Source organism: Pelodiscus sinensis, chromosome 9, assembly GCF_052426305.1.
Source record: "Pelodiscus sinensis isolate ZL-2025 chromosome 9, ASM5242630v1, whole genome shotgun sequence".
Classification (NCBI taxonomy): domain Eukaryota; kingdom Metazoa; phylum Chordata; order Testudines; family Trionychidae; genus Pelodiscus; species Pelodiscus sinensis.
In genome coordinates, this window is record NC_143060.1 from 32,379,660 (window position 1) to 32,395,722 (window position 16,063).

The following is a 16,063-nucleotide window of genomic DNA, read 5'->3' on the forward strand; positions in this document are numbered from 1 at the left end:
CTTGGGTGTATCAGGGAGTAAAAATTGCCATGAAGCTTATTACAAAGACACAGGAGAGAATTTAAACATGTCAGGAAAATTTCAGTAAAAAAAAAAACTCCATCTCACACAGCCAGCTCCCTGCCACATTCACCAGTTTTAATTCTGCCCTCTTTGTGCATGTGCACCTACAATATGCACCATGTGGGGAGAGTGGATAAGTTCCTGGCCTGTAATAGGAGCCTGGGGCTATGTCTACACTGCAGGCTTCTTTCAGTGATGCGTAGAGAATGTACTCAGTTAACCCCTGCTAAGGGGCTACTTTGTAGTGTAGCTGAGAAGGTAAGGCTTAGGTGACTAGAGGGTGTAGGTACATTATCAAGTACCTACCCTACATGACACTGTGCTTGCCCATACTGGGCTTTCCCTTCTACATTGCCATTTTTAGTCATGTACTGCCCGACTGCCTCTCTGTTGCCGAGTCTTTGCCCACAGCAAGGAAAACAAGCTGGTAGCTGGGACTCTGTCAGCTCCCTTCTGCTGCAGCCTTTCAACACTACAGTGAAGGCTTGGACTTCGGCAGCCCCTATTGCTGGAATCTTTTCTCATTGCAGATAATGACTCCAGCAATGGGGAGACAACAGGTAAAGTCTCTACCAGCTTCTCACTGCTGGAGCTCTTTGGCACTGGAGGTAAACACTCCGCCAGTGGGGAAAGGCTCTGCCGGGGGAAAAATGGGGAAAGGCTCCTGTGGGGTATGTGAGGGAGGACAGATAAGGAAAAGAGCTCCTCACAGCAATTAAAGTCTCTGCGAGTGAGGAGTTGCAGAAGCCTTTCCTTACTACCAATCCTGTGCCACAGCCTTTCACTGACACCAGTGAATTGTTTTTCTCTGCAATGTGTAGCTACGTATTCCCTATACACTACCAAAAGCAGTGTCTTGTGTGGACATAGTCTGGGTATAAGTACAGGGTCCATTTCAAATTGATGGACGGAAAGACATTAGGCCTATTCCTGTGCTTGAGTCCGGGATGGACCATAAGTTTACAAGCCTCAGATTCTAGGACTGCACAGGGACCTGCCCAGTACTAGTGTGAATGAGTGGAGCTTCAAGTTTGGTCACATGCTGCTCCATATTGTTTCCTATGAGAACCCATGTGGATTCATCTTCACAGAAACATCATTAGGCTCTCATTAGCACAATGGTCTGCTTACACTACTTAGGCGCAGCTCATTGAGTGGAATCTCTTTCGTGAAGGACTGGAAAAAGTTTACTTCACATCTACAAGCCACTCTGCTATACAGATAGCATGGAATGGGTTAGCCAGGCAGCAGCTACCATTGCAATCCTCCGTACCATTTAGCCAACAGTCTCAGATGCCCACACACAGCAGAAGCCCCTCTTGTGACTGAGCATGGGGAGCATTCAGTCTATAGCTTGCCTGCGAATGGCTCTCACAGCCAACAAGGGTGCAAATAAATACTAACTGCCATACTAGAAGATCCCTCAACATTCTAATAGAAAGGAAAATAAAGACACAAGATATTTTCCAGTGTAACACTTGATTAGAGGCAGAATTAGTATTTCAATGTAATAAAGGAGGAAGAGGCCATTAAAAGTATCAGATAAATGGAAGTTTAACAAGAGCAAAATTATCTTGAAAAATGGACGGTGCTTGGATTCAATAAATACATTAAATACAAAGTTTGTCCTATTTCCACTATGTTAGTTTTATTTTCTTTTGGAATAAAAACCTAAAGTGAGATATAAATGTGACATGACTTCTCATGCTACCCTGTCGGAATAAACAGTAGATGAGACAAACACCTTCATCCAATCTGCTCATGTGGCAGATGACCTAGTTTCACTGTATTACAAATCTCTGAACAACAAACTTGCAATACTCATTTGCCAAGACTGCCAGCAGCAGGGCTAGGATATGTGTCCTACATTTGCTATGACATCACATTTAATAGTGCAAGACAAGATACATTTTGTAGGCAAGAGATATATGAAAATGCATGCATATGAACAAAACTGTGCACACTGAGAAAGCCCATTGGGTTGAATTTTCAGAAGATACATGTAAGTGGAATTTTTATTGAATGCGCAATGATACAAAAAAAGACAAGCAAATAACCTGATAAAACTAAATACCAAATTCCCCCTTTGCATGGAATTACACAGCCTGTAAACAGTAGAATGAACGTGCTTCTGCACAGAATACATACAAGGTCACAAACCTGAGGAGGAGGAACTTTACATCCCTGCATACTATTACATGGAATTTCTGCAGCAATGCAGATGGGAGTTTGGACAGCTGCCAAGTACTAACAGTGAGTCTGTCAAATCCACTGCCCAACACCCTTCTATGAGAGCAGCAGCCATAGTGTAGTCAGAAAACTGCAGGAGGATCTACTCTTTGCCCTGATAGGATGAGACCATTTTGCCTAGATTCTCCATGCAAAGCCCATAAATTTTAGATGGAGAATGGACATTTGAGCAGAATGAGCACATCAAAAAAGAAAATGTGAAAAGATCTCAGAAAAAAGCATCTATGTCCCAGAAAAAATTCCTAGAGTCAACAGCAGCTGGCAGCAAATACCCTTTTCTGGATTATTAAGAAGGTAGGTGATCTAGTACTGTAATGTTATCTTTTGAGCGTCTACATGGATACTGTCAATATCAGCAAACAAGAAGCCATATTCCATTCCAGTCTAGAAATGGTTTTACTATTCGGAAAAAAGCTTTGTGGCAAAAGATCTTTATCTGACTAAAGATACAAAAAGCATGTTGGAAATAGCTTTACAGTCGGACATTGGTGTGCCATAGGAGAATACTTTTTGCCAGCCTGAAACTCAGTAACACTCTGGGGGTATCCATCCAATGGCGGACAGGTGCACTCCCTCCCATGAATGTCTGTTGGGCTTCTCTTGGCCTGAGGGCCTTGACACCCCGTGGTCAGTCTATAGAGTTGCATTTGCTCTTGGCGCTGAAAGGACCAATGGCCAGAGTCATGAACACAGGCTGCCACTTAGGGGAGGGTGGTGGCCAGGCTAGGAGAACCCAGGTCCTCTCTACTCCACTGGGTTCCAGCTCAGGACCTTATCAGTGGTGGGGTTCCTGACTACAACATGCCATTTGCTTGACTGGACAGCTGAGCCCTGTCACCCCCCAGACTACCTCTTGCCGTATCTCTTTCAGTCATGCTTTGGGCACATCCACGGTCTCCACTTTGTCGCAGATGGCTCCTTGTGACCCTCAGTTGTTTCGGACCTTCACTGGTCTCTGCCTGGACTTCAGACTCCCTGGTTCCTACTGTGGGAGCCTTGGGCATTTCCCAGGTGGGAGCCTGCGGCAAGCACCTTTCCTCCTCAGTTGTTAGCCCCGACTGAGCTGCACAACTTCCTTTTATACTGCTGCTATACTTGGAGCATGCCTAATAGGGATAAAGGAGCATGGCTTTCTCAACCCATAATATAAAATTAACTCCCTGTTCAGTGTGGAGTGTGTGTACCCCCTCACAGACACCATTATTAATTTAAAATTCCATTTATGCTCCTTCCCTCTCACATTTTGCATGTCTGTATCAACTTCTGTGAGACTGTTGGGAACACCGTGCAGAGCTAATTGTGAAACATGTTGTGGAGGAACAATATATTCATGGAGATTAGGTCCATCAATGGCTATTAGCCAGGATGGGTAGGGATGGTGTCCCTAGCTTCTGTCAGAGGCTGGGAATGGGTAACAGGAGAAGGATTGCTTGAAGACTCCCCATTCTGTTTACTCCTTCTGGGACATCTGGCATTGGTCACTGTTGGAAGATAGGATACTGGGCGAGATGGACCTTTGATCTTACCCAGTATGGTCATTCTTATAAACTTTCCTTCATTCATTCATTCAGATTGTGAAAAAGGAAACACGAAGCACAGCAATTGTTAGAGAAGCCAGACTGACAAACTTGGAGCCTGACATCAGTTTAGAAAAGAGGAGACTGACAGGGGATATGATAGAGGTATATAAAATCATGAGTGGTGTGGAGAGGGCAGATAAAGAAAAGTTATTTATTAGTTCCCATAATAGAAGAACTAGAGGACACCAAATGAAATTAATGGGTAGCAGGTTTAAAACTAATAAAAGAAAGTTCTTCTTCATACAGTGTGTAGTCAACCTGTGGAAATCCTTGCCAGAGGAGGCTGTGAAGGCTAGGACTATAACAGAGTTTAAAGAGAAGCTAGATAATTTCATGGAGGTTAGGTCCATAAAAGGCTATTAGCCAGGGGATAGAAGTGGTGTCCCGGGACTCTGTTTGTCAGAGGCTGGAGAAGGATGGCAGGAGACAAATCGCTTGATCATTGTCTTCGGTCCACTCTCTCTGGGGCACCTGGTGCTGGCCACTGTCAGCAGACAGGATACTGGGCTAGATGGACCTTTGGTCTGACCCAGTATGGCCGTTCTTATGTTCTTATGACATCAAATATAGCACATGAAATTTTAGAACAAGCTATCCCACACCATCAGCCAGTGTGTATCCATCCCCATCAGAATGTAGCACCTTGAGGATTGAGAGGATAACATCACTAGGTCTGTACCTACAGCAGTTTGCCAAAACTTTTGTATACATAATCTCACTGCACCAATGGGAGCTCTGGTATAGGAAAGGCTGGAGTGGCTTTTGATCATTGTACCACTATACTAGTTAAGCTTGATGAAAAGTCCTTTCGGTTTATCTTAATTTAATAGGCTTTTCAGCCAGCTGAATTAACATGCTGGTAAAAAAAAGTAAGTTTAGCCAATGGAGTTTTGCTTTCATAATAAAAAAATATGTTATTATGGGAAATGAGTTATAAAAAAAGAAAAACATTACGAATTATGCCATTGTCCAACAGGTCAGTCGTATAGACCTGTGACAGAGTGATAAAGCAGTTGTTACCAATTATAAAAAAGTTGGCAGGAAAAAAGTCTACATTATCCATGCGATGTTTTCCTGTATTTAATATATCATCTACAACTGCCCTTTCAGTTTCATTATTTATACTGAACTTTGCTGCAATTTCTTTTTTGTTTGTCCTGCATACATATGATTTCCTTCCATTTCACTGCAAATTTATATCAAACAAAACCATATGCACTACCATAGCAACATTCTAATACAAACATAGGGTAATCTTTGTTCACTGGAGTACACAGTTCATTTTTTTCCTTATTAGCAGAATCTGCATACAGTTGAACTAAACTCCATAGCAACGACACAAACAAAAATTCATGGTGTATTTTTTTTAAAAGTATTTTCAGGAAAATTGTTTGGAATTTAAAAGGGTAAAATGCAATTCTTGTGAGCAAACAGCAACCAAGTAACATGGTCACAATTGTATATTTACTCTTTGGGGACCCCATATTGCAAGGTGTTGAGCATACTCAACTCCTAGAGACTTCAGTGGAGGACAGGTAGCATCCTTCAAGATCGGGCCTTTGATTATCAATACCTCCATATAAAAATATATGGAGCCAGCAAAGGGACTATGCACAACTTAAGTCTCACCTAAGGGCTAAAGTTTTTCATAGGCTTTGTGCTGGCCCAGTGCACTGAGATGAATTTTACTCATAGTGAATAGAGACCATTTGAATGCACAATGAGACTTAACATTCTAAAGTCCTAGGGTACAGTTAATAAAAATGACATCTTTTTATATCAATTCTCCAGTACGAACTGCAGTACCGTATTAGGAGAGGCTGGTTTGCTCTCCACTACAACCTTCACAGACTCTGCACATGGCTCTAGAACCTCATGGATTCCCTTAGAGTAGAATCCTCCCCTCTTCACAGTGTCTGAGAATGAGATCGCTCCTAGAGCAGAGAAATATAAATGACAATAGTGGGGAATCAAAACAGCATAAATTCTAGACTTACTTTTTATGCTGCCAAGTGTGTTCTCTTCACAATGCTCACTATTAAGCAATGACTCTTACCCCATATACAGGTTACACAAGCAGGGAACAGAACATAGTTCTCTACTAGTGTGGATCCAATCCCATCACTTAGCTTCACTGCAAAGAGCGTGACATCTCTTTCATGTTGACCATGCTGGGTGTAAAATGGATCTACTCATGCATCAACAGTAACCTACTGTTTCAGTTTGAGCATCTGCCTCAAAAGAAACATTTAGCAAATACTGTAGAAATTAAAACAGTTTGAAGTAATCTTGGAGGAAATTCTGTATTATCCCCATTGTTCAAACTGGTAGCACCATTTTGTTGCTAGTAGTTCTTCCACTCATAGCTCAGGTAAAAATGACTGAAGGCAGTCTGGAAAACAATGTCAAATGCTGCTGTTAAAAAATAAGATTTAATTCCATCTATATGGCTAAAGCCTCAGTGACATGTTTGCAGCTTTGCGCTGATGAATTTTATTTCTAATTACACCCAAAATAATTATCCCCAATTGTATTTATTTTACCATTTTAAAGCAATGAACACTTTCAATCTGAAAGGCAGATTTAACAGTATTTACTTTTTAAAACAAATCAGGGTTTGTTCACCTGTGACAGAAGAGCTTAAATTGGACTGGTGTAAACACTTAATGAAAAATGGCAACCATTTAGAAGAGTAATGCAAATTGTATCTACTACAAAATCACATGCCTCAGCCAAATATTAATCAAACATAGATGAAGTGCCCTGTTTGCTAATATCTGTAGCATTGTAATTTCCACTGCATCCCATGAATCTTAAGAACAGGAATCCCACTACCTTCCACAGATGAAACTAACTTTATCACATAAGCTTTGCAGTTATAGTGCTTAATTAAAATGACTGGTTTATTGCTCATGCATATTTATGAAAACAGGTGCAAGACTTGTTTCCAGTAACTTGTGGCTACTGAGCCTGAATGCAGTAATCAGTGATTATGAAAGGCCTAATATTTCATTTGAAGTGAAAGTAACACGAAATTATCTACAGATATGGACAAAAATCCTTGGGAAAGTGGATAAAAAATAGCTTATCATCTTGTGTTCTTTTTCTCCATTACTGTGACTTGTATAAATGAAGCAGGATAAAGAATACTATCGCCAGAAAAGGAGAAGTTTCATGGTTTGAATTTACTAAGAATTCAGGGCAGAGAGAGGAGTTAAGAGATATGATTCTGTGGTTTCATTTCCAATTCCAATCACTTTGGATACTACAGGTGGGATTCCCTTGAGACTGTTAGAGAAAAGAAACTGCTCCCCCAGTAAAAAAGTTTGGCCAGACCGTTCTTGCTACAGTGGGCTGCAGTACTCCTTGAGAGAAACTGGCCACACCCTTCCTGCATACCATTGCCTTTAGAAAAAGGGAAGGTGTGAAAAGGGGAAAATAGCCTCAGACTCTCCTACCCATCACCTTGCCGTGAGAACTGCGGGGCTTACCTGGTCGCATGAAACCTGCAGTTTCGGCCCTACCCCTGGGACACAGACCCCCCCCCCACTTGGTGACCATTGGGCCATATATGGTAATATGCAAGCGCGGGAAAGCTATGTGCAGATTTGGGGATAAATACCCATCGAACGGTTTGCTCTACGAGGTCTTCGCAACACACGTACCACTGTGCGTGTGCCTTCTCGTATACTTCAAAGCGCTGCTGGCCTGATCAACCGACCATCCACCTCCCCCGACTCTCGGGTGTAACCAAGGCCTTCACAACCAAACCGATATCTGTGAAATGTTCCGTGTGCTGTGTAAGTTGGTTTATATGATTTGATTTTTTCTTGTTGTATAAGCTTAGTGTTGTAGTTGTTTTTGGGTAGTACATAGAGTTTGTAGTTATCACTGTTATTTAATTAGTGTAGCTGGATATTTTAAGATTAGAGACTATTCCCCTTGCCATTCCCATCCTTATATCTCTGACACGTTTAACTAGAAATCATAGAATAAATATAATAAATACTGTAAATTCATTATTAACACGGTCTATTAAAATCTTAGAATAAATACTATAAATTCACCACGGTCATAAATAAATATTTTTTATTTGATAAAACTGTCCACCTGGTTCTGTCCTTCCCCCCTTGGGTATTCATCATCGGACCTGTGATTCTCGCGACAGAGACCATCAAATGCAACTAGGGAGGTATGCAGATGTTGATTGGTATACTGAGGGGGGGAGGCGCTGGGGAAAGAGGACGTGGGTTATTGTCAGAAGCAATGGCACGTATGCTACAACTGACCAGTGCTAACAAGGCATCGACCTTCTCCCTAACAGTTCATTAACTGGATGGCACACTGAATGGTGCATTGAGGAGTACCTGATTCTTAGGAGGTGATCAAAACGTATCTTACACCCATAAAAGTTGGCGGAAAACCTGATCAGGGTGGAGGGACATCAGGTCACATGTTATTCTCGATCAGCATGCCCAAAGTCTTCAAAGAAGAGCATAATGGGTAAGAAGTTAGCACAGGGGTAGTCAAACTATGGCCCAGAATCCACAACCAGCCCCGCAGGGCTTTTGATTCTGTTTTTAGGATTACCAATCTGTCTGTAGACTGGGACTAAGGCAGGCTTTGTGTGTGCCATGGCCTCATTTTGCTCTGAAGTGGCTGGCACATCCCTGCAGCCCCTGGGAGGGGAGCTGGACAGAGGGTTCAACAGCAGACACCGTCCCTGCAGCTCCAACTGGCCAGGAGTGGGGAACAGCATCCAATGGACACTGTGGGGGTGGTGCCTACAGGCGAGGGTAGCACACGGAGCCGCCTGTGCCTCCGTCCTCAGGAGCTGCTACTACCAGCTACTTCTGTGAGTAGCACAGAGCCAGGACGGGGTTGAAGCCTGCCTTAGCTCCACTGTGCTGCTGACCCGTAGTAGTCCAAGGTCAATGGTACCCAACCAGAACTCACCCTCACACTTCCACCTCCTACCGTGAGCCCCCTCTTATACCCCAATCTCCTGCTGCCATATAATTTCCCTTTCCAAATGTGGCCCTCTGGCCACAAATTTTGCCCACTCCTGAGCTAGCATAATGGATCAGTGGGATAGGACACAAGAGCAGTAGTCAGTAGAGCTAGGTTCTCTTCTTGGCTGTGCCACTGCCCCATTATGTGATTTTGGACAAATTCTTTCACCTCTGTTTTCCTATTTAGACCATATGCCCTTTGCTGGGACTGGTTTTCTATGTGTATTTGGGAGTACACAACATGAGGCCACTATGTGCCTCATAATAATCAAGGACTGGCTTTCCAAGTGCCTATCACTTGGATCATCCTCAACTGGAAAGAAGGTAAGGGATTTAACAGCAATGAGCTGTGAACTTACTTTACATAAGTGTATTACTCACAAGTCCTGATCTTGCAAGCAGCTCTGCATGTGCAAATCGCCTACACTATACTGGACCCTGGGTGCTGTCTCCCTACAGCAGATACCATAGACTCAGGATCTAACACAAAAATAGATTGGCAGGTATCAAGTGATTCATGACATGGGATAATCAAAGTGTATTGTAGAGTTTCACTGCAAATGCTTTTTGCCAGCAAGCGATGTGTTACATGAATCTGTATGCAGCATCTTTTATTTATATTAAATTAGAGATAAATCTGAGAAGATAATCCATTAAAACTAGGAAATATTTACAATATCTGATTTCAACAGATGAAACCACAATATAAAGATACACAAAATAAGCAATATTTGTAAGCCATAAATGTATAAGCATTACCTGCATTTAGTGAATTTATTCAGTTCTATTGATTTTCAAACTTACGCTAATTTAAAACAACCTCAGGCTAACATTTCAAAAGTGCACTACTGCTGTAGCCAGAAGACAGTGGTTCTCACAGGATCCTGGCACAATGTGTTAAGCTCTTAAACATGAAAAGTTAAATTTACTGCACTAAACATACAAATAGTTAACAAATGAACATTATAGTCAATAAGGAATTATGACAGTCTATAGAGGCTCAGCATGGCAAAGAAATACTGTAAAAAGTAAGTCCAACTAGAAAAACATTGAGATCAAGATTTTATTAAAAAAATAGGAGTCAAAAGTTAGGCACGTAAGTAAACAGCAAGATTTTTAAGTTCTGTTTGAGAAATACGGAGCTGGGATGTAAAGAAAAAAGCTAGATGTCCAAGATTACTACACAAGATGAATGTATCTTAGAGCTATATAGTGATGAATGGAAATGCATGGCTAGGACTTGCCTTAAAGTTAGGCATCCGGTTTTAAAAATGTTGCCCTTAAAACAAAATTGTCAAAATAAATTTAATGGAAAAAATAAGTTACAAAATGCTGACCACATCTCCTCCTATCAAAAGAGATTTTTCAAGAACTGTCCCGTATTTCCCCTTCTTCCTCAGACGAGAGTGATGAGCTATCACTATCCAAGTCCTCAGTGGATTCATTGGCATCTAAGAGATTCATGAAAAAAATAATTAGTAATAGCAGTGCTTGTTTTTCAACTATCTGGTCATGATAGGATAAGGGTGTTTTAGAAACAACACTTAGTATTTCTGCCTTCCAGTAACAGTTATTATCTTCTTGAGAATGGCTATTTCTCAGTGAGGTTATGAACCCATACTGGTGGCTCATTTCCTCAGCTGATTTATTATTAAGTACTGCTTTCAGGGTTGCTCCATACTTATATCAAAAAGAAATGTACTACTTGGAGTTTTGTTCATGTTTTCATTAAGAGAGGGAACTCTTGAGACATGCTAGTTTACTGTTGGAAAATTAAGACATGATGAAGATAATGTCTTGTATTTATAGATTCCAATCCTAAAGCAGAGAGCCAAAGATAATGATGTTATGGGTTCAGAATGCCCAGAACTTTAAGGCTACACTGCCGGCTTTTGCACCGATTAGCATTTTGTCACACTTCATTTGCATAATCTATTTGAGCCGGTTTTGCAGAAGGGTTTTTCCCCAGAGAAGGATAAGGATCTTGCGCATAAAGGGGTTTTTGCGCAACAGAAACATCCACACTGCTTGTTTTTTGCACAAAAATGGCTTGACTAGATTATGCAAATGAAGTGACAAATGCTAATCAGCACTTCATCTGCATACTCTGCCGGCGCCGACAGTGTAGAGAAAGCCTCAGACAGACCTGCACTGTCTTAATGACATTATATTAAGCAGCACACATTTTCCAGTATCACCTTCACCCTCATCTTTATTTCTAGACTCAGCACGTACTAACTCCTATCCTGGTGTGCTGGAATGATTTGTACAGTGGTGGGTACTGAAAGCCACTGAACCGGAACTGTAAATTCTGTATAAGATAGAAACCACTTCAAGACTTGAAGTGCAGCAGCACTCCTAGTTCCAGCACCTGTGCTCCTACCATCTCAAGATGAGGGCACTATATGCCAGCAGTGTGCAGAACCACCACTTAAGGCTGCAATGTAAATAGTACTGGAAGGACTGACATTTACTGACAAATATTGGTACACTTTGCTTCCATGGCAGACACATAAGCATCAAAAGTAGTATCTCCTATCCTTAATAATAAAAAATTACAGATAGGCAAAAAGAAAAATGTTGCTTGAGCATATTAGAGCATAAGGATATTTACTTTATATTTTGACAGGTGATGTTTTAACTATTAAAAAGATTTAACATTGAGTCTCAGTATTTATTGTCATTAAATAATTATCCTACCCCCTACCTATTGCCTGATTTCCCATAAATTTTCACAGTTGTGGGAAATTCAAGTCAACACACAGCAAAAACCCTTAAAATATTATCCATCAAAATAAAAATGAAATTCTGCCAAGCCTAAATATACGCTACAGCAAAAACTTAAAAAACAACAAATAGTCCAAATGGCATTGTGAGCTTTCATGGGCGCAACCCACTTATTCAAATGACTGGAGTATTAGAAGTCCAGATTCAAGAATACATAAGGGAAGCTCATGATACCATCTACATGTTAGTCTTTAAGGTGCTACTAGACTATTTGTTGTTAAATTTTTCCTGTTACAGACTAACTCGGCTATCCCTCTGAAGCTACAGCAAAGTAAGGCTATGATTCACAAACATGCCAACCTCCCCTCCCGCAAATGGTATTTCTAATGTTTGATCAGTGATGAATTCAAATAAGATCTCTGGACATATGGTGTCAGCTGCTCTTTAATGAAATATTTACAAGAGGAAGCATCATTATTATGTTGCCAAGACAAGTTCTACAGCTGGCAAGCACAGATAATACATGGGACATAGTGTGCACCTGTACATTTTCAAAGGAATTTGGTCAAGAAAACGGAAGCATTTCACCCAGAAACATTAGAAGTCACATTTTGTCTACATTAAATCCAGTATATAATCTATTATGCCTGATATGTACTGAGTTAATGCATAAAGTGAGGTCTGTTTTTGCCTCTATGGGTATCACTACACTGCAAAGTGATTTCAGGATACCAGAGTTATCCCAAAATAACTACCCTGCGTCTTCTGAATGCGTCCGCTATCTTGAAATATAGCGGACACGCTATTTTGCCATCCCTGTAAACCCCACTGTATGAGGAGTAAGGGATGGCTCGAAATAGTGCTGTATTTCGAAATTTGGTGCTGTGTCGACAGCTCCAAATGATGAAATAAGTTATTTTGAAATAGACTCAAAATAAGCTACGCAATTTGCATAGCACAAATTGTGTATCTTATTTTGAGTTTTAGGTGCTGTGTAGATGCACCCTAAGTCTTGACAACATATCTGCAATTTCTGATGAACTTTAGACATGATAGACCCTGTGTGCTGAGAAGAGAATACCTGCATTTTTTCTTTAAGCAGGTCAGGAATCACAACTCTCAGAAAATAGTCTATCAAACTTGACTAAAGATGCTTAATGGGCTTAAAATTTTAGTGGTAATTTTTATTTCTGTTTTGTTACCATGGTTACTGCACATAGTTTTCACTTAGTTAAAATGGTATGATGTTTATTAAGGGTGGGATTGGTAGTACTACCTATTTAGGTTACCCAACACTTCCCATTATAAGAACCTGTTTAATGAAGGCTATGTTTCTTATGGTATTGATGATAATGAACAAAAACGAAAGAGTCTTTTGTTTAACAATCTTTGAATGGATTACTCCTTATTGTGTGTATTGGGGGACACGTTAACCCTTTCATTAAAATAAATAAATAAATAAATAAATATATATATATATATATATATATATATATATATATATATATATATATATATATATATATATATGGGTATGTCTACACTAGCCCCGTAGTTCGAACTAGGGAGGCTAATGTAGGCATTTGAAATTGCAAATGAAGCCCGGGATTTAAATATCCCGGGCTTTATTTGCATCTTCCTGTCCGGGAGCCATTTTTAAATCCCCTAGTCCGAACTAACTGCCCACGGCAGTCAAACGTTAACTCGAACTAAGTCTTTAGTTCAAGTTAACGTTTGACTGCCGCGTGTAGCCACGAGCAGTTAGTTCGGACTAGAGGGATTTAAAAATGGCGCCCAGATGGGAAGATGCAAATAAAGCCCGGGATATTTAAATCCCGGGCTTCATTTGCAACTTCGAATGCCTACATTAGCCTCCCTAGTTCGAACTAGGGGGCTAGTGTAGACATACCCTCTGTGTATGTATGTATGTATGTATGTATGTATGTATGTTTAATAACCTGAAGAGTCTCAACTGTTTATGTAATCTCTAGTCAATTTATTTTATACTAGAAGATTTACCCAACACTGATTGGGTCCTACTGGGGACTGGAAGGTCTGGGGATGCAGGCGTCAGGACCGAGAGCTGGAAGGTCTGGGGGGGCTCACCCAGGCTGTGGCAGAGACAAGGGTGGCTCCTCATGGGGTGGCCGGGGTTGTGCAGCCCGACCCATGCTCAGGAAGTAGGGCAATATGCTGGCCGGCCCCAGCAGTGCTTAGGGTTGCCAGGTAGGGTTACCAGATGGTTTAAAAACACCCACCACAACAACCAAAAAATGGACACAACTGATCTAAGATGGGGGAAGGACACCAGCCAGGGGAGTGGGGCTGGCCAGGAGAGGGTCAAGGGGAGTGGGGCTGGCTAGGGGAGATCCGAGGGACAGGCCGGCGGGAAGCAGGGCCGGCCTGGGGAGAGGGGAGGGGGAAGGGCGGGAGAGGGGCGGCGTTGGGGACAACTGGCCGGAGGAGATCTGGGGGGAGTGAGAGGGGGGATGACCGGCCGGCGGGAAGCAGAGCTGGCCGGGGGGGGGGGGGGGGGGGGGGACGACTGGCCACCGGGGAGTGGGGCTTGGTGGGGTGCAGGAAGAACCAGTGCACGCAGATCCCGGGGTGCTGCCCGTCCTGTGCACGGTCCCAGCAGGGTGCATGGGCGAGTCTGGCCCCAGGGATTCCTTCCTGCCCCGGCCCCGCCTCCCTCCTCATGCAGTGTGAGCGTGTCTACCAGTCAGGCAGTACACAACTACGTACTGATACTCATGATAATAAAAAAAGCTTAATTAGAAAATATTTCGGCTTTCTGTCTGGGAAACAAATCAAGAAAATATTGGACTGTCCGGTTCAAAACCGGACACCTGGCAACCCTATTGCCAGGTGTCCGGTATTGACCCAGATACTGTAGTTTGTTATTTTCGCCTACTGTCCGATACAAAAATTCAGAAAATACCGGATATCTAAAATGTCTGGTATTTTCTCATTTTTTTTCCCGGCCAGGAGGCGAAAATACCCGGTGCTTACCTGGTTCTGCAGGGGAGCTGTCCGGCCCAGAGCAGGGAGACAAGATGGCGGATGGACGCTGGCAGCCTGTTAGGACCAAAGAGCCTCAAAAGCATTTTTTAAAGGGGCTATGCTGGTTTTTTAAATTTTTTTTCTTAACTCTTGGGGTCCTTTTTTTTATTTATTTTTGCTCAACAACTTTGATCTCCCCCTCTTTTTTTTCCCCCTCATCAGAATATTTTCCCCAGTGGTTTTTCTTTGGGAGGGGGGAAAGTGTTCGGTATTTTTGGTTAAACCATCTGCAATCCTAGGAGTGCTCCTGGGGGGGGAAGGCTGTGGTAGAGGGGCTGCTGCCAACCCCTCATCTGGTACTGCAGCTGAAGGTGAGGGGATTGGGGCAGGGGGCCACTTATCCACAGTCAGTCAAATGGAGATCTCCAGCCCCAGTTGGTTACTCTCTTTTTGCTGCAGCTGCCCTCCTGTGCACACTGTGGAGCAGCCTCCCACCTATGACAAGCCTAGCCATAGCAGCTCCCGCCCAACTGGGCCCACTGCACCTTGCGCCCCCATTTAAGTGGTTAACTGGTTAAATGTAATGTTTAACCAATTAATGGATTAAACAGAATTTTACATCCCTAGTCTGACCTCTCCCTTTCTGTGTTATGGAAAACATTCCCATTACAGGCACCTCCTGTTTTCCTGGCACAACCAAACCCTGACCTTGCTTTAAGTTAGGATAAGAAGAAGCTGTATACCAAATTTGGCAATTCTAGCTCTTATCATTTAGGAGGAGTTTGTGAAAAAATGGACTCACAGATGGAGATAGACAGATGGATAAACTCTCTAAAATATACACAGACATCTTTTCTTCCATTATATTTTGTACCATCAGTCAATCAATAAAAAAAAATAAAAAGTAGCACCTGGATATCTTATGACATGAACTCTGTTTTTAAACACTATTAATCAAATAATATACTTGGCTTCAAAGGAAAATTATAACGCCACCTTTTGGGCTGTTTTAGAATTCTTCAAAATATCAGAATTTTAAAAATTCAAATATATATTCAAATCCAACACTGATTTTCTTTTACATTTAAATTAGAAGAAGTGCTAGGTGGTATTTTCCAACTCTCCTCCCCTCCTACCAACTAGGCAAGAGGACTTGGATATAAGGTAAGTCCTTTAGTATACATAGAAAGAAAAGGCCCTGCAGGTCATATAGCCCAAACAAAGCAACTGTCTTTTAAGCCAGGGATGGGCAATAATTTTTGATGTGGAAGCCACTCCACGAACATGAATGTGGTCAAGGGCTGCACTCTTCTATGATACTAATGGAGGAGGTAGCAGGGTCTGGGATAGAGGTTGAGTGCAGAAGGGAGCTTGGGGTAGGAGACTGGGGTACAGAAGAGGGTATGGGATTTGGGAGAGAGTTTGGCT

The 16,063-nt window shown here is 42.0% G+C and overlaps 1 protein-coding gene across 2 annotated transcripts in view; it reads right to left on the reverse strand.

Annotated features, from left to right (window-relative positions):
• Positions 1-9,499: 9,499 nt before the first annotated feature.
• ZNHIT6 (zinc finger HIT-type containing 6) overlaps positions 9,500-16,063 on the reverse strand; it is a 78,678-nt gene continuing 72,114 nt past the window's right edge. For both annotated transcript variants that reach the window (XM_089780490.1, XM_075936386.2), the window contains one exon: positions 9,500-10,356. In XM_089780490.1, coding sequence (XP_089636616.1) covers positions 10,271-10,356 — 86 coding nt within the window. In that variant the 3' untranslated portion in view covers positions 9,500-10,270. The remainder of the gene's footprint in view (positions 10,357-16,063) is intronic.